Below are 19,831 nucleotides of genomic sequence, written 5' to 3' on the forward strand. Positions count from 1 at the left end.
GCTGGGGCCAGGAGAGATGATGTCTGGAGGTGAACCTGAAAAGAAAATTGGGGCCAGATTATGAGGAGCTTCATATGTTATTATTTGGAGGCTGAGTTTTTATTCTTTGGCCTTGGAAATTTATGGATTTTTTTTTTTTTTCAAAAGGTGGACTATTGTGATGCTTTGTAAAAATGGCTCTCATGGCTTAGGAGGGACATTTTAGTGTAGTCTTTAGGGTTAGGGTTTTAGAATCAGGAGGTGGGTACAAACTCTGTCTCCTTCATCTGCCAGCTGTGTGATCCTGAACTATGCACTTATGCTCTCTGTGCCTGGGCTTGCTCATGTTCCCATTGGGATCATGATACCTATTTTTCAGGTATGTTGTGAGAATTAAATGAGACCCACATTACTTGGCATCAAGTAAACTTGAAATCAATAATGATAATATCTCTTTTCTGACTCTTGGACTTGAGAGTCCTTCAGGATTTTTGAAACCACGTTAGTTGTAGTGACTTCTGTGGAGTCCTTTTGGAAACTATTAGAAGTTTCCTGGGGCCAGCTTGCTTGTGACACGCCCAACAGGAGGTGTACATGACTCAGGGCAGGGTGTATGTAAGGCTTTGTTCAACTCACTGGACTTTAGTCTTATAGTGACTTTATTGAAGATATCCTGCATTAATGCAAAAACACTTACTTTTTAGGAGTTTTTATTTAGGAGTTAGAAATGGAGTCAATATATCTTCAAAAGCACCTTGGGGCATGTTTAACTCAAGGTCTTGCAGAAGTGGCAAGAGTTCGCCCGGTGGATCCAATAGAATATTTAGCATTGTGGATTTACAAGTTTAAGGAAAATATGACCATGGAACAACTGGTAAGTAGGAATCTCCTTCTAGAAAATTAGAAGAAAAAAAAATTGGTCCAACTTGTCTGCTTTTTAAAAACTTTAATATTATTATTTTTCTGTTATAAAAATAATGTTTATTATACAAAAACTTGAACAACATGAAAAGTAGGAAGGAGAAAACAGTACCCAAAGAAGACTTCTATTTAGATTTTTAGGTAATTCCTTTCATGGGAAGTATTTTTTCTATAGATTTGTAGATTTGTTTATGCACTTCTGATCATACACAATGTATAACTTTAATATTGTGCTCATTATTCAGATAAAATATCTTCCCAAATTATTATATCATTTCCAAAGGGATGGGCTATAATTTGCTTAACCCTTTCCCTAATTGTCTCTATTAAATGCTTTCAAGATTGCTTTTACAAATTGCTTTCTCTCTAAGAAGTCATGTGCTGTTGTTTTTAAACAATGCTAGAGACAAAAGGAAATGGCAGAGCTGGAGCATGAAAGAGAATTAGCTCTGATGGAGCAGGAAATGATGGAGAGGCTCAAAGCAGAGGAGCTCTTACTTCAGCAGGTGAGACAAGTAGGATAGTTCAGAGGGGACTGGAATTAACGATGCCAACCTCAGCGTGGCACAGCCCAAATGCTGATAAACTTCCCATCTCCAGTTACTTAGATATGGCTTCCTAATATCTTCATCTTTATGGATGTGTGTGTCTTCTTTGCTGGAGAAGCAGCAGCCATGAGTTTTCCTGACTGCATTCTTGTATACATACATACACATTCCTTTCTACACTGCTGTTGCTGATACAAAAGATGCCATACCTCCTGGTAAGAGGAAAATTTAGAGAGTGTGCTGTCACAGAAGGCAAAGGGAAAGAGTGTTTTGATGAGATCTGAGTGGTCAACCATATCTATTGCTGAATGGAAAAGCGTTCATCAGAGGCCACCGTAATTTGGTGGAATAGTGTGGATGGAGTGGTGGGGTGGGTGGAGTTAGGCAGGGGAGATGGAAAAAGTAGGCAGTGCTTTCAAGATTTTGAGAGCAAGGAGAGATGCTTTTGTGTTTAAGAGCACAGTAGTGGAGGAGTGAGTGGATGACATCAGGAAATAGAGTGGATGATTCATAGGGTCAGCTTGCCATGGAGATGAGAGGGAATGGGCCCAGATCATAGGTTAGGCAGGCAGAAGGCACTTCTTTGATTATGATCCACGGAAAGAGGAGAGAATGGTGTTGGTGGAAGCACCTTCTGTGTACAACAGTTTCCATCTTCTTTATGAAGTAGGCACCATGATCATCTGCTGAGAATGAGGGTGTAAGGTAGGAGGTATGGGCAGAGTGGTGAAGGTTAGAAATGGCAGCTTTGGAGGATGGAAGAGAAGAGTTGAGGGATATAATTTAGCATTACTTGGTAGCAGTTGGAGATCAATCGTGCCATTTGGTTTGGTTATGTGATTATGTGATTCTCTTCACTTGCGCCCAGATGTCTGAGTGAAGAAGTGGAGCAGGCGGACCTTTTAACTGAAGCAGGATTGGGGTAGCATGATTAGGGAGCTGAAGATATTGGTAAGGGAATTGTTGAAGGGATGAGTCATGGAGTACAAGCTGGAGAGAAGAAAGTTCCAGAGTGGCTTCTGGACTGATTTAATTTATAGAGAGCTTCTAAGCTAAATTTAAGCCACTTCTATAGTTCTACCAGATAATGCTTAACTCCAGAGTCTTGACTCAAGTTTACATATTTAAAATGGGGAAAGAAGTCTATTATTTGGGTATGCAGATAAAAAGAAAAATATAGACCTGACAAATAGCTTCTCTGACTAACTTCCTATCCCTGATATTGAGGTAGAAAACTGCAGGCCCCTTAGAAGGATAGGGCTGTTGAAAACTCTACTGCTTCTGAGTCTTCATTTTCAGTCATTGGCTTATTCTTGAGGGGAGGTTAAAAAGTGTTGAATTGGGTGTCAAACTGTCATCCAAACAGGCCAGGTGCTTCCTGCAGCAGCTACAACCGTGGATGAGGAACCATCTTTCCTCTTAAAGCTCCTATAGCTGGTATCTGTCCCTTTCTATCAAAAATCAGAGAATTCCCAGCGGTTCTGCTTCCCCAAGGCAATTACATCATAAGTGGGAGATACTTAACTCTCTTTGGCTCACCTACTTTATCTTACTTGTGTATAATTTGGCAATACTAGCAATAAAAAGTTTCTCTAGCCATATTATGTTGACCAGTATGAACTAATCCACTGTGTATTGAATCCTAAGTATTGTATTAGGGTGGAAGATAAAATAATATTATGCAGGAGATGTTATGGCCAGTTAATGGAGTGGATTGGTGTGCAGAAATAGATAGGAGAGATCAATCAACAGAGAAAGGCTTAAGAGAGAGTGTGGCTGAGATGAAGAAAAACAGAGAGGCCTCTGGATACCTTCTGAGTCATGGGAGCTGGAGGTTGGGAACTCTGGTTATTTCCTTGCTGGTTGCAAAAGCAGTTGTCCTCATAGTCAGTACCGCTGACTTGAAATTCCTTGACATTTTAGGCACTCTCCAGCAAGCCTAGTTTTTTGTGAACAGGGAAGTATTTTTATTGCCATTTTCTATGTAAGAACTTAATTTTGAAGTGAGAGCATTTTTGTTTTTTATTTGTTTTGAATGGCTTTGAGTGGTTTTGCTCACGTGTGAAGAAAGATTAGGTTTTGGAAGTTTCTTGAAAATGTCAAGAAACTGGTTATTTTGATCAATCTGATTGTTATTTAACAAGTACACTTTGCATTATTGTTGAGAGATTGGAGTTATTTAACTTCCTCTATCAGTGTCTGAAAGTTGATTGAAACTGTTTCTGCATTTCAGCTACCTACCCCATCACTTTTTTCTTAGTGGGGATAATATAGGAATACCAAGAATTACCTTTAAAAACCTTTTGCAAATGAGATATTAATCACTTTATTATGTCTTTACTTGCAAAAAATTATTATTTTAGAATACATTGTCAGATAGTAGACATTTTATGCTTTGCAGGCCAAGAGGCAAATTTGAGGATATTATGAAGGCATTATGGCATATTATGTAGGAATAGTAAGAGAGAAAATGAATTTTCGCAAATGTTTTATTGATGAATTCAAACACTCATTGAATATAAATTTTTTGTTAGACAGGTTTACTATTGAGAGCTTAAAAAAAATTTTAAAAGATAACATCTCACTTGGTTGAAGTTCAGCGTTAGTGTGGTCTATCATCAAAATCTATTTAAAAATGTTTATCTGCTAATGCTGACCTGTAATGAGGTTTTATGTATTTCATCCTTGAAAATGTCTTTTTACATACATAGTTACTGTCAACAATTGCTATCAGTCTATGTGTGTACAATTTAAATTGAGCATATTTATTCCTTAGAAGGTATTTCTAGAATTCTATTATATTTTTCTCTTGCTGTTTGCCTTTTAGCGTGCATTACTTTGTAGAATAGCCACTTCCAACTGAAGGTTGATGGAAGTTTCTTAATTGCATAAATGGATTTTGAAATATGGAAATTTCCTTTGCACTTACATTGAGGCCTTACAAACACTCTGGAATTGTAGTTCGAGGTTGGAAAATACATCCACTGCCAATTTGTTTGGGAACGAAGATCTAATACCTTGTTCTAGTTTTAACAGCACTGGAAGTGTATAAAGCAGCTTTATATTACTTGTGATTCAAACAACACGAGTTGTTGTTGAAGTGAGTTTACTGCAGTGTAAGTTTTACACATGAGTGATGTTTTGCCGTGTAATTTTAGAATGAATTATGAAACATTATCAAGTCTGCAGCCAAAGCTAATTTCCAAATCTATTGAATGTTTGATAACAGTGGTTGAGAGTATTTCTTCTCATTAAGAAAAATTTAAATCCTGTTTACCAATAACTTACTCGAAAAAGAAACCAAGAAAACAATCTTATTTATAATAGCTTCAAAAAGAATAATATACTTAGGAATAAATTTAACCAAGGAGGTGAAACATCTATACCTTGAAAACTGTAAAACACTAATGCAAAAAATTGAGGAAGACACAAACGGAAAGATATCTTGTGTTCATATATCAGAAGAGTTAGTATTGTTAAACTGTCTATACTCCCTAAAATAATCTGCAGATTCATCTCAATGCCTATCAAAATTCCAATGGCATTCTTCACAGAAATAGAAAAACCCAATTCTAAAATTTGTATGGAAGTACAAAAAACCCTGAATAGCCAAAGCAATCCTGAGAAAGAAAAATGAACTTGGAAGTATCAAATTACTTGATCCAGAATAATATTATAAAGCCATAGTAATTACAACAGTATGGTATTGGCATAAAAACAGACACATAGACCAGTGGAACAGAATAGAGAACCCCAGGAATAAGCCGAAGTATATACAGTCAACTAATTTTTGACAAGCCCTGCAAGAAAACACAAAGGGAAAAGGATAGTCTCTTCAATAAATGGTGTTGGGACAACCGGATATCCACATGGAAAAGAATGAAACTGGATCCTTGTCTTCTACCATACACAAAACTCAGTTCAAAATAGATTAAAGACCGAATGGAAGATCTGGAACTGTAAAACTCCCAGAAGAAAACATACTGTGGAAAAAGCTCCTTGACATTGGTCTTGGCAATGATTTTTTGGATATGACACCAAAAACACAGGCAATAAAAGCAAACCTAAACAAATGGGACTAGGTCAAACTAAAATGCTCTTGCATAGCAAACAATCAGCAAAGCGAAAAGGCAGCCTATGGATTGGGAGGAAATTTTGTGAACCATATATCTGATAAGGAGTTAATCTCCAAAATATATAAGGAATGCAAATTCAATAGCAAAAAAAAAAAAAAAAAAAAAAAAGTAACCCAATTAAAAAATGGGCAAAGGACCTAAATAGACATTTCTCTAAAGAAGATATAAAAATGGCCAACAGATATATTATTAAAAGTGACAGGTAATGTTCAACACCACTAGTCATCAGGGAAGTGCAAATCAAATCAAAACCACTATCAGATACCACCTCACCCCTATTAGGATGGCTGCTTTCTTTTCTTTTTTTTTTTTTTTTGGAGACGAAGTCTTGCTCTTTCACCCAGGCTGGAGTGAAGTGGCATGATCTCAGCTCACTCCAACCTCTACTCCCCAGGTTCAAGCGATTCCCCTGCCTCAGCCTCCTGAGTAGCTGGGATTACAGGCACCCGCCACCACACCAGGTTAATTTTTTTTTTTTTTTTGTATTTTTAGTAGAGACGGGGTTTCGCCATGTTGGCCAGGCTGGTCTTGAACTCCTGACTTCAGGTGATCCACTCACCTTGGCCCCCCAAAGTGTTTGGATTACAGGCATGAACCACCGTGCCCGGCCTAGGATGACTGTTATCAGAAAGGGAAGAGACATGGCCAGGCGCAGTGGCTCACGCCTGTAATCCCAGCACTTTGGGAGGTTGAGGCGGGTGGATCACAAGGTCAGGAGATCGAGACCATCCTTGCTAACACAGTGAAACCCCATCTCTACTAAAAATACAAAAAATTAGCCAGGCATGGTGGCAGGCGCGTGTAGTCCCAGCTACTTAGGAGGCTGAGACAGAAGAATGGTGTGAACCCAGGAGGTGGAGCTTGCAGTGAGCCAAGATCGCGCCACTGCACTCCAGCCTGGGTGAGTGCAAAAAAAAAAAAAAAGGGAAGAGACACATATTGGTGAGGGTGTGGAGAAAAGTGAACTGTTATATGCCGTTGATGGGAATACAAATTGGTGCAGCCATTATGCAAAATGGTATGGGTGTATTTCAAAAAATTAAAAGCTACCATATGACCCTGTAATTCCTCTTCTCAGTATATATTCAAAGGAAACGAAACCAGCACCTCATAGAGATTACCTGCACTCCCATATCCATCACAGCATTATTTACAATAGCCAAGATTTGGAAACAACCTAAATGTCTGTCAGTGGATGACTGGATAAAGAAATTGTGAGCTGGGCACAAAGGCTCACACCTGTAATCCCAGTACTTTAGGAGGCCAAGGCCTGAGGATCACTTGAGGTCAGGAGTTCGAGACCAGCCTGGACAACATAGGGAGACCTCATCTCTAGAGAAAATGTAAAAATTATCCAGGCATGATGATGATGGCATGCACCTGTGGTCCCAGCTACTCGGGAAGCTGAGGTGGGAGGATTGCTTGAGCCCCAGAGGTTGAGGCGGCGCCACTGTATTCCCACCTGGGTGACAGAGCAAGACCCTGTCTCGAAAAAACGTAAGATGTATTTCTCATGTATATCTTGTATATATATCTCACATATATGTATCACATATATGTATATATAAAGGAATATTATTCAACTTTAAGAAAAAAGTAGATCCTGCCATTTGTGATGACATGGATGAAACTGAAGGACGTGATGTTAAGTGAAATAAACCAGACATCAAAAGAAAAATACCACATGCTTCTATGTGGAAATCTTTAAAAAAAAAAAAAAAAAAGCTGAATACATAAAAACAGAGACTAGAACAGTGGTTCCCAAGAGGTGGAGTGGGGGTAGGCCTGGAAGAAGAATGAGGAGATGTAGGTCAAAAGGTACAAAATTGCAATTATGCAGTATGAATAAATGTAGAGATCTAAAGTACATCATGAGGATGATAACAAATAAGATTGTATTATGTATTGGAAATTTTTTAAGAGTAGATTTTAGGTGCTCTTACCATACAAAAGTAACTGTCTAAGATGATGGATATTGAAATTGCTTACCTGTGGTAAGCATTCACTATGTATATCTATATCAAAACATTATATGCAACTTCAATTTACACAATAAAAAGTTAAATCTTGGCCCTGAGCTCAAAAATTCATAATATAACTGTTAAGCCATGGAATTGCTGTGTGGTAGGACATCAGGATATATTCAGCTTCTGTTTCTGACAAAAATTCACGGAACTGATGGTCCAGTTTACAAGAGTGAATGAAGGTCACTGTTGACACCGCTGGCTCAATAACACATCATAGATTCAGATACTTTCACAGGGTAGCTGCTGTTGAGTAATATGCTGACCACTTACTGTCTTTAAACACTCCATTTTCTCATGAGCTCTGTAAATTTGTTCAGCTCAGCCTTTTTCTATTCCACACGTATTTTTATCACTGTCAGCTGTAACACATCTTAGCAGATTTCACTGCAGGTTGTATTGAATTGGTGTTTCTACACGACTTTGAAAATACTCTTGCCTGTAATTGTTCCATGAAGACTGTATTAGTCCGTTTTCAAGCAGCTGATAAAGACATACCCAATACTGGGAAGAAAAAGAGGTTTAATTGGACTTAACAGTTCTATATTGCTGGGGAGGTCTCACAATCATGGTGGGAGGCGAAAGGCACTTTTTACATGGTGGCAGCAAAAGAAAATGAGGAAGAAGCAAAAGTGGAAACCCCTAATAAACCCATCAGATCTCATGAGACTTATTCACTATCACAAGAATAGCACAGGGAAGACCAGCTCCCATGATTCCTTCTGGGTCCCTCCCACAACACTTGGGAATTCTGGGAGATAAAATTCAAGTTGAGATTTGAATGGGGACACAGCCAAACCATATCAAAGACTATTCATAGAGGTTTGGTTTTTCAGGCACTTCAAACTCAGTATTGACCCTTTCCATGAACAACTGAGCAGTGTCAGGAACATCTGTCTACTTATCAGGAGCCAAGGAAAGGCACTCAGAATCATGTGCCTTGTTTTTAGTTGACTATTGATGTTGCTCCCAGTGTCAACTCAGCAGCTATTCTCACCAAAAGGCTAAAATCTTAGACAAGTTTGTTTTTTCCTGGACACGTTTTTCTGGCCACTGAAATAAAACATGTTTTAATTTACCCACCATTGGTAAATATGTTTCCTTGCTTGCATAACAAATGAGCTACTTGGAACCCTACTTTTGTTGTAGACTTATTTTCATTTATAAGTGTTGTAAAGAAATTCTGCTGTGATAATTCTGCTTTTGTTTTTTTTTTTAGACAGAGTCTCGTTCTGTCACTCAAGCTGGAATGCAGTGGCGCGATCTCAGCTCACTGCAACCTCTGCCTCCCGGGTTCAAGTGATTCTCTTGCTTCAGCCTCCCAAGTGGCTGAGACTACAGGCACCTGCCTGGCTAAATTTTTTTTGATATTTTTAGTAGAGACGGGGTTTCACCATGTTGGCCAGGCTGATCTCGAACTCCTGACCTCAGGCCTCCCATGTGCTGGGATTACAGGTGTGAGCCACCATGCCCAGCCAATTCTGTTTTAAATTTTCTAATTTTTCTGACCTTTGTGCTCAGTGAGCTGGGACTATTGTGATGAGTGCTCAGTCTGGTAATGTTGATATTTATTATATTCTTTTAGCACAGTGGCACTATATAGTGGGAAACATATTTTGCCATTTAATTTGATGACAAAATAATACACACTCCAGTGTGCCTTAAAAGTGCGACATTCAAAGTTCACTTGTTTTCTTTTTTTATCTCAAAATTTTGTTTAGAGATGGGGGTCTCACTATGCTGCCCAGGCTGGTCTTGAACTCCTGGCTTCAAGTAATCCTCCTGCCTCACTCCTGAGTAGCTGGGATTACAGGAATGAGCCACCCATCCCTGACTTTCTTGTTTTGACATAATGGATATAATTTTTTTAAATGTCACAGTATAGTGATACCATGGTACTCCAAACACTGCTGTTACAATAATGTTACTGTAGTTTGTAGGGTGCTGGGCAGCCAGGCAAAGTGGTGAGTGCACCACATGTGGTCTCTGCTACGACGACTACACTCTGCTGTGGCAGCACAAAAGCACTCATAGACAATACGTAAACAAATGGGCATGGCTGTGTTTCAATAAAGCTTTAGTTAAGGATGCTGAAATTTAAATTTCATACCATTTTCCTATATCATGAAATATTATTTCTTTTAAATTTTTCCATTTAAAAATGTAAAAGCCATTCTTTGTTTGTAAGCTGTAAAAAATAGGAGTTGGGTTGGCTTTGGCCCACAGGCTTTATTGCTGAACCCTATCCTAGTGTGACAGATATGCTGAGTTGGGAGCAAATATATTGTTGGTTAGTCATGATTTCAGATGATACTCTCTTTTCTTCTTTTCTTTTGTTTTCTTCTTTCCTTCCTTCCTTCTTTCTTTTCTTTTCTTTTCTCTTTTCTCTTCTCTTCTCTTCTCTTCTCTTCTCTTCTCTTCTCTTCTCTTCTCTTTTCTTTTCTTTTCTTTTCTTTTCTTTTCTTTTCTTTCTTTTTTGAGGGAGTCTTACTCTGTTGCCTAGGCTGGAATGCAATGGCACAATCTCGGCTCACTGCAACCTCCACCTCCGAGGTTCAAGCGATTCTCCTGCCTCAGCCTCCCGAGTAGCTGAGATTACAGGCGTGTGCCACCCTGTAATCTTTTTTACAGCTAATTTTTGTGTTTTTAGTAGAGACAGGGTTTCACCATGTTGGCCAGGCTCTTCTCAAATTCCTGACCTCAAATGATCTGCCCACCTTGGCCTCCCAAAGTGCTGGGATTATAGGCATGAGCTATCAGATGATATTCTGAAGAGTTTCTCACTCACTCTTCTACAACCAATGTGTGGCTATTTGAAGACCCATCTATGCTTAAAGAAATTTATCTGGAAAGTTATTGCAATCTCATTTGTTACTTTAAGAAGAAAAGAGAATATGATTTTGTACAAATTATGCTTTCTATAATTTGCAATTAAGGAAGATTAAAATCTTTTTTAAAAATTTTATGCTTCAGGAAACTTTTGTAGAAACTAAAGTATTAGTTGGATGTGACCATTTATTGTAAGTTTCTGAAAGGAAGGTGGGTGTAAACTTAATTATCTTGCAATTAATCTAACTGTAATATGACATATTTCTGAATATTCAGCAACAGCTGGCATTGCAGCTGGAGTTGGAAATGCAAGAAAAAGAGAGGCAGAGAATACAAGAACTACAGAGAGCTCAAGAACAATTAGACAAGGTAATTTGAAGTTTTATAAATGTCAGTTTTATTTAAAACTCTCTAGAATCTTCAAACTGTTTATTTCAGCTGTTGGCAGAAGGACCATGGGATTTGTAGTCTGAAGACATGCCACATATTAGCTGTGTAAGCTAAACAAGTCTCATGACCTTTTTCAGTCTCAGTTTACCTGTTTCAAAACTAGAGCTAGCAGTATAATACTATTAGCAATGTCTCACTGGATTCTTATACAAGTGTTTGTGAAAGTTCTCTGTGAGTAGTAGGGTTCTCTAATAGTGATACCCTCAACATTTTAGTCAAGAGCTAGCTGTTCCTAGTTATATTAGCTGATGTGAATATTGAGGGTATTCCGATCTCAGAGGCAGTAGTCTATGTCTTTATGTTAGTGTATTAACAACAAGAATTTACATTTTAAAATATGTTCATACATGGACTTTCATGCCTTTCATTAAAATAAACTATGCAGTAACTTTTTTTTTTTTTTTTTTTTTTTTTTGAGACAGTGTCTCACTCTGTCACCCAGGCTGGAGTGCAGTGGCGTGATCTCAGCTCACTGCAACCTCTACGTCCTGGGTTCAAGCAATTCTCGTGCCTCAGCCTCCTGAGAGCTGGGATTACAGGCACGCACAACCATGCCTGGGTAATTTTTTGTATTTTTAGTAGAGACAGGGTTTCACCATATTGTCCAAGCTGATCTCGAACTCCTGAGCTCAGGCAATCTGCCCACCTTGTCCTCCCAAATTGCTAGGATTACAGATGTGGGCCACCACACCCGGCCTAAAGTAACTTATTTCAAGAAAGCCCATCTTCATTGGTTGTGTCTGTATCATGTCAGGTCTCGAGTTTGACCCATATTTCCTGCATCCAAAAGCTATGAGTCATATAGACCAATATTCTAGATGACTGAATTTATAGCTACTATCTCTTAATCAAATGTCGCTCCCCCTTTTTATTCCATAATTAAAACTGAAAAAAGAAGCAGGTTTTATAGACAATGTTCATTATGTTTATTGACGCCTAGATGAGAGAATCATTTATTAAAGCAATATTTAAAAAGTACGAATGGTGAATTAAATCAAAAAGTGAGATTTTTTTAAAAGGATAAAAGCCCTATACATAGTTTAAAAAAATACAGATGCTGATGCTGTCTTAGTCTGAGCGTAGTGCGAGCACAGGGATATGCCTGTATGCACACATACACAAGCATCCCCTTTGTCTTTAAGATTCACAAAAGGGCCGGACACCGTGGCTTACGCCTGTAATTCCAACACTTTGGGAGGCCAAGGTGGGCAGATCACGAGGTCAGGAGATCAAGACTATCCTGGCTAACATGGTGAAACCCCATCTCTACTAAAAATACAAAAAAATTAGCCAGGCGTGGTGGTGGCCGCCTGTAGTCCCAGCTACTCGGGAGGCTGAGGCAGGAGAATGGCGTGAACCCAGGAGGCAGGAGGCAGAGCTTGCAGTGAGCTGAGATCTCGCCACTGTACTCCAGCCTGGGCGACAGAGTGAGACTCCGTCTCAAAAAAAAAAAAGATTCACAAAGACATGATGTTTAAGGTGATGGATATCTCAAATATTCTGATTTGATCATTACATATTGTATGCTTGTATCAAAATATCGCATGTACATTGTAAATATGTACAGCTATTATATGTCAGTAAAAATTAAAAATTAAATAATTTTTGAAAGAGATTCACAGATCTAAACTGAAAGAGAAAATACAGGAACATATCAAGAAGGCAGTGATCAAAATAAAGGAATTTAAAATATTTTTAAATCAAAGTGATCTGATAGCTACATTAAAGTGCTTAAAAGTCTATAGGAAGGATTGGTCTCTATTTTGTGGCTCCAGAGAGCCACACTCATGTTATTTTACTATCTCTAGGCATCAGCAGCTTGTGTGATCAGAGCCACAATAACTTTAGTAATTCCTATTTCTATAGGCTTATCATCCCTCACCATAGCATAGGTACTCCCCGGCAAAGTACCACTCCCTCGCACATTGCTAAGAAATGAGTCCACTCCTGTCCTTTCCCCTGGCTTTCTTATGGCTGCAGACTCGCAGTGTAAACTATCATGTGCAAAGGAAAATTTGCTGGAAGGATTCTGGGTTGAAGGAAGGGTTTAATAAACTGCGAAGGACTTGGTATCACTGGGCCTTTCAGACTTTGGGAGCAAGAGAATCAGATGCTACCAGGGCTCTCCCCTCTGCTGTTCCCCTGGTTGTTAGTTTCACTCTTTCACTATGGGCTGCTTTGCTACACATGGGTGGGAAACATGAGCCTTAATGGCTTCTGAGTCTTAGAATGTTGTGGCTTCTACCATCTAAGAGGAATGGATGCCTGGTTTTGGTTTCAGTTACGAAAAGAATCTCGGAGAAGGATTCTGACTGACTTAGTTTGTGTCAAATATCCATCTCTGTGGTGCGGGAACATAGTCCTATAAGAATATGGATGTTCCCAATATAGCCTTGTGGATGCTGGATAAGAAGTTACCAGGAAAATGGAGTGGTCTTGGGAAAACAGTGCTGTTTATGTTCCTATCATTAGGGTAACCATATGTATGATCAAGAAATCACTGGTGTTCTAGCAGCCAAAATGAGTCAGCTCAGGGTCAGTTAGGCCACCGTGCTGCTTTAGAATGAAAAGGTAGATGGCATAGCAAGGTTTGGCTGGCTAGAAGAATATTTTCACATTCAGAAAGAGGCCTCCCATATTGGCAGTACATTCCTACTGCAGTGCTCAGAGTATTAAAGAGGGCATTGCTCAGGTCCCTCTGCATTGGGTCAGATTAGTTCCTGTAGAAGTGTTTACTTCTTTCTCATGATGTGCAAAACTCTACTTAAGTGTAGTTTCTCTTTAAAATCTCTTGTTCTAAGGTTCTATTATAATTTTTATTTTGTCAGTTTTTATATTGGCAGATAATTTGGCTTCAGTTTAAATGTTTCAGTCCATTTCACTTTTTAAAAAGTTTTATTTAATTATATATAAAACATGGTTGCCTTCTATTAGTATAGAATATTAAATAAGACTGTGATCTGCAGTTTTGTAATGTGTAATCAGATCATTCTCCTTCAGAGTGACAGCATTTTTGCTTTAAATTGATCATAGCATTGTGTAAAAATAAAAATGCCAAAAATGAAATATGAAATCAAAATGAAGTATATTCAAAGTATTTTCTTAATTTTTATATATTATAGGAGATGAGAATGAATATGGAAAATCTAGTTAAGAGTGAAGATACTCTACATTCAGAGGTGAGAAGAAAAAGTCATTCTATGTTATGTGAAATTAATTGAGTATGCTATAATTTAAGCTTAATTTTGATGCATAAGTAGCTAAATTTTTAGCAAGTATATTATCAAAACTGATAGTCCATATATATTTTCTGGTAATAACAAGTCACAAATAATGTGCTTTGAAGAAAAATCTCACAGTAGGTAAAAATTGGACATTCAATTTGTGTTTGGATTTTAAAAAACTAGGCTCTCTTGAGATATTGAAGCTATTTACCACATAATTACTTACAATTATTTTAAATTTCTGCAGGTATTTAAAAAAAAGTTTTAGCATTTATTGCCGAAATTCTAGCTTTATATTCTAGGATACTCAATTCATTACCAGAATTCTCTTGTCATTAACAGAAATTGGTTAATTCCACTAATTAATAATGTTGAATTTTGATGTTATAAATCAGAAAATTTTTAATCAAAATTGAAAGAAAAGTAATGTATTAATTTTGAAATAATTTAAAAGTAAACATCAATTTTTTGATTGTAGGAAGCAACACTAGACTCAGGCAAAACACTAGCTGAAATCAGTGATCGTTATGGAGCACCTAACTTGAGCAGAGTGGAAGAACTTGATGAACCAATGTTTTCTGATGTCAGTATCAGCGTGTTTTTTAAAAAGCTCTTTTTTGTTTTTGTTTTTGATTTTTTCACTTAGGTAAAGCCTAGGGAAAATGAGGCTAGGCCAGGATTGGTTGGCAAACGGGCCTTTTGCTTCAGAGAAAATCAGTTCCCTGGTTGCCGATTATATTCCTAATTGGCATTCTGCCCTTTTGTGAAGTGTGTCACTGGCTTATCTATATCTCTGTATCTGTGACCTCAAAATCTCTTCAAAATATGTTTTAAAATCATTTTGTGAAATACACGATCTTTAAATTTGGTGTAGGGGGCACGACTTTGGTCCTCAGTAACAAACCCTGGAACCAAATGAATGCCTTAATGAGAGTGCATGCTTCTCCAGTATGTAAGTACATTTGTTTATTTAACAAACATACCACATCTTCCATATGCCAGGCACTATGCCCGATGGTGTGGTGAATAAGGCAGATGGCTTTGATCTTGTGGAGTTTATTGTCAGGGGAGAAACAGACAATTAGATGAGCATTTAATAGTCATGGTTAGCAGGACCACGTAATTTATTGTCCAAACCAGTATGCTTTTGAGAATGAGAGCCGGCTCAGCAGATGTAAGCCAGGACTGTCCTGGAAGAAGGGTACATTTTGGTCACTTTAATTCGTGTACACTAACAAGGAGGGACAGCCAGCACAGTTGAGGAACCTCAGTCAGGGAAGGAAGCTAATGATTTGCTACTCACTGGTGGCATGGGAGGCCAAGGGTAGTGCTCCAGGCAGAGAGCACGGAAGGTGTGAAGACCCAGATAGGAGAGAGTGTAGAGGGAGTGAGGCAGGGAGGGGTGAGAGCTGAGGCCAGGAGAAAATAGGGGCCAGACCATGAAAGCACTTGTCATTTCTGTTCAGAGGCTTAGATTTTATCCCAAAGGCAGTAGAGGCTCATATGATGAGAACTGCATTTTGCAAAGACCATCTGGCAACAGTGTGGGGAAGAAAATGGAGAAGTAGGTGTCAGGAGACGGCTTAGGAGGTAGTAATCTAGGGGACAAGATGTTGATGGCCTGAAGTAAATGTTATTTTCAAGAGCTGTTCAGAAAGTGGAGCTGCACAGACTCAGTGTTAATTGTTTAAAGTTTTATTAAATGTCAGCTATGATTTGGCACTATGCAAGGAGCTAGAAAATGCCAATGAACAAAATGAATTGGGCTTCTGCCCTTGGGGGACATGGGTCAATGGGGAAGGTTCTTTGAGGGACAGAGTAGGGAGAGACTTGAGCGGGGCTGGACAAGTCTTCCTGAGGAGGTGAAATTCAAGGAATTAGCCTGAGATGAGCCCAGAGGATAGAGACAGCAAGATGCTTTCAAGGGACTGAAGTCGTCCAGTATTAATGGCTAAGGTGCGTGGAGCTAGGAAAATGGTATGATTTTAAGCTGGAGAGGTGGATAAAGGCAGAGCACACTGGGTCGTGTATGTTGCCTTAGGGATTTTGGACTTAGGTGCGGTAGGAGTTACTGAAAGGACTTAAAGAGTCAATCTGTGTTTTATAAGGTGGAGAGAGGATTGGTGTGGAACAGGAGTGGAAAAAGGGAGACCACTTAGGAAGTTATTGCACTGATCCAGATGTAAGATGATTAGGGTTAGACAGCAGAGATGGAGGGAACTGAGTGGATTTAAGACTGGCTCACAGGATCAGTGCGGGGCAGGGTCCGGATGAAGCCTAAATGTCTTCCTTGGGCTACTGAGTTAAGAGTGTTACCATTTGATGAGTTGATGAACATAAGAAGAGGAAGCAGGTTTTTAAAAACTGATGACTTCAGTTGCAGAGATGTTGACTCTCAGGTGGCTCCGAGATACGCAGGTGAAAATAGCCAAGAACAGTTGATGTTAGGAAGGGGGCCCAGGCCGGAGATATAAATTCAGCAGTCATGGGCATATGTGCTGAATGAAGCAAGGGGAGTGAGTAAGGCACCTAGGAGAGTGTGCAGTGTGTGAAGGCCTGGGGGCTCAGGGAGGAACCATTAGCAATTCCAACACTGAAGGGATGGCCACAGGAAAAGGAGCCTACGAGAAGGATGAGAACACATAGTAAGAGAAGTAGAAGAAAGGATGAAACAATAACTACTTTGAGAACATAATTTATGGTTATATTCAATTTGCATATCATTTGAAATCATCTGAAACTCCCCAAAATTTCATTCATGTAGTCACATAGAAGTTACCTAAGCTTTATTTCTTTGGCTTGTGCCTTTTCACAGTTCTAACTGTATTAAGGCATATTTACTTTTTGTTTTGCTTTTAGGTCGCATTAAACATTGATCAAGATTTGTAGGACCAACCCAAGAGCAATAAATGTTTTTGTTTGTTTCAAATTTCAAATCATAAGTTTCCCAATTTGTATTTTTTTGCCTTCAAACTTGAACTCTACTTTTTTTTTTCCTCTAAGGACAGCTTATGAATGGGCTTCAAGAGTAGCCTCAAAGTATTATTTTGGATCCTTCAGTTCAACTGGTTATTTATACATTTCCATTGGGAAAATAGGACAGTTTGCTGAAGCAACCAAAAGAGGCAAATGGGAGGTGAGCTGAACTAATATGTGTGTCTGTGCAAGAGCAAGACTGCCTGAGAGGCAAGTTGCTGGCCGGGAGCGGTGGCTCACACCTGTAATCCCTCCCAGCACTTTGGGAGGCCGAGGCAGGTGGATCATTTGAGGTCAGGAGTTTGAGACCAGCCTAGCCAACATGGTGAAACCCCATCTCTACTAAAAATATGAAAGAAAATTAGCTTTTTCCTAAGTAGCTGGGATTACAGATGCCCACCACCATGCCCACAACTGGGTGTGGTGGTGGGCATCTGTAATCCCAGCTACTTAGGAGGCTGAGGCAGGAGAAGGTTGCAGTGAGCTGAGATTGTGAGCTGCAGGCCCCTTGACCTGGACTTCCCAACCTCCAAAACTGTAAGAAATAAATGTATTTTCTTGATTACCATTCTGTAATATTCTGTTGTAGAAATACAAAATGGATTAAGACAAATAGGAAGAGATAAAAAGATAAATTATAGTTTCATTGAAAATATTTCATTAAAAATGTTATCCTGTCATACCAGTTCTGTACAATTTTGAGGAAAAACTAGAGAGACAGATGATTTCTGTGTGAATTCAGTTGCTAGGCACTGTGCCCCTAGCATGGATGACCTGCATTCACATCTACCCAGGCAAGAGTATCCAACGGAGACAAGGAGAAGAGTGTCCTTCCAGACCCTGGCTCAGCCCAAAGGGCACCATCATGGAGGCCTGTGGGTAAAAGACAGGCTCAAAGAGTTTTGGGCTCAGCACAGGCTGTGACAGTTTCCAGAGGGTGTGGCTTGGAGGCAGATTTGGCAGCAAAAGTCTCTGTGTGTCGGCTAGTCACAGCATGAAACACTGTGGCTCTGGGAAGGGTATAGTCTTATTAAGTACCCTTAGCCAGAGCTAGGCACAAGAGGGAGGAGGAAGTAAGAGAGGCTCCTGTCCTTGCAGGGGGATGACTCAAATAAAGCTGCTACCCTGAGCTATGTCTCAGAGTCTTAGAGGGTCTTGCTGATGGCAGCAGTACTCATTTTAGACCCATCCAGTGGTAGGAATGGAAACGGTTCCTATTTTGACAAGCTTTCTGTTGCTGGATGACCTCCTAGGCTCAATTGACATATTCTAGATTTTACTGATGAACTGGTCTTGAGGAAGACAAATATTCCAGAAGAGGGAATGGATAAAAGCATGGGAGATATCAAGCTTGTCAATATAGGTAATTAAGTTTTCTCCCCGTGAAAACTGAAACCATTAAAATACATATGCGTCAAACACACATTTTCCTTGAATCTTTTTTAAAATGAATTTTTAATTTTTGTGGGTACAAAGTAGGTGTATGTATTTGTGGGTTACATGAGATGTTTTACATGAGATGGGTTACATGATTTGTGGGTTACATGAGATCCCACCAGTGGGAATGTAATATGGGGGTTCCCTTTTCTCCACATCCTCTATAGCATTTGTTATTGCCTGTCTTTTGGATAAAAGCCATTTTAACTCGGGTGAGATATCTCATTATAGTTTTGATTTGCATTTCTCTGATGATCAACAATGTTGAACACTTTTTTATATACCTGTTTGCCATTTGTATATCTTCTCTTAAGAAATGATTCTTCAGATCTTTGTCCATTTTTTAATTGAATAATTAGTTCTCCTGTAGAGTTGTTTGGGCTCTATATTGTGCTTATTAATCCTTTGTCAGATGAGCAGTTTGAAAATATTTTCTCCCATTCTGTGTGTTGTCTCTTCACTTTGTTAATTGTTTCCTTTGCTGTGCAGAAGCTTTTTAACTTGATTTGATCCCATTTGTCCATTTTCGCTTTGGTGCCTGTGCTTGTGGGGTATTACTCAAGAAATCTTGCCCACTCTAATGTCCTAGAGAGTTTCCCCAATGTTTTCTTTTAGTTGTTTTGTAGTTTGAGGTTTTAGATTTAAGCCTTTAATCCATTTTGATTTGGTTTTTGTATATGGCAAGAAATAGGGGTCTAGTTTCAATCTTCTGCATATGGATATCCAGTTTCTCCAGCACCATTTATTGAAGAGAATGTATGTATGATCTTGGCACCTTTGTCAAAAGTGAATTCACTGTAGATACATGGATTTATTTATGGCTTCTCTATTTTGTTTCACTGGTCTATGTGTCTGCTTTCATTCCAGTACCATGCCATTTTGGTTACTATAGCTCTGTAGTATAATTTGAAAACAGGCAATGTAATTCCTCCACATTTTTTTTGCTGGGTCTTTTGTGATTCCATATAAATTTTAAGATTGTTTTTCTATTTCTGTGAAGAATGTCCTTGGTATTTTGATAGGGATTGCATTGGCTCTGTAGATTGCTTTGGGTAGTATGGAGATTTTAACATATTGATTTTTTCAATCCATGAAATTGGAATAGTTTTCCATTTTTTGGTGTCCTCTTCAATTTCTTGCATCAGTGTTTTATAGTTTTCATTGTAGAGACCTTCTACTTCTTTGGTTAATTCCTAGATATTTTATTTTATTTGTTGCTATTATAAATGGCATTACTTTCTTGATTACTTTTTCAGTTTGTCCACTGTTGGCATATAGAGATGCTACTGATTTTTGTATGCTGATTT

The 19,831-nt window shown here is 38.8% G+C and overlaps 1 protein-coding gene across 2 annotated transcripts; it reads left to right on the forward strand.

The window, feature by feature from the left end:
• Positions 1-706: 706 nt before the first annotated feature.
• On the forward strand, positions 707-17,000 carry DYDC1 (DPY30 domain containing 1). 2 transcript variants are annotated; one of them, XM_073019546.1, is made up of 6 exons: positions 707-853; positions 1,305-1,406; positions 10,714-10,806; positions 14,010-14,066; positions 14,590-14,694; positions 16,971-17,000. In XM_073019546.1, exons 1-6 carry the CDS (start codon positions 707-709, stop codon positions 16,998-17,000), a joined length of 534 nt encoding a protein of 177 aa, XP_072875647.1. The 2 variants fall into 2 exon arrangements, with proteins under 2 accessions (XP_072875647.1, XP_072875648.1); XM_073019547.1 differs by lacking the exon at positions 14,590-14,694.
• The last annotated feature ends 2,831 nt before the right edge of the window (positions 17,001-19,831 follow it).

This window comes from Chlorocebus sabaeus, chromosome 9, assembly GCF_047675955.1.
Source record: "Chlorocebus sabaeus isolate Y175 chromosome 9, mChlSab1.0.hap1, whole genome shotgun sequence".
NCBI classification, from domain to species: Eukaryota; Metazoa; Chordata; class Mammalia; order Primates; family Cercopithecidae; genus Chlorocebus; species Chlorocebus sabaeus.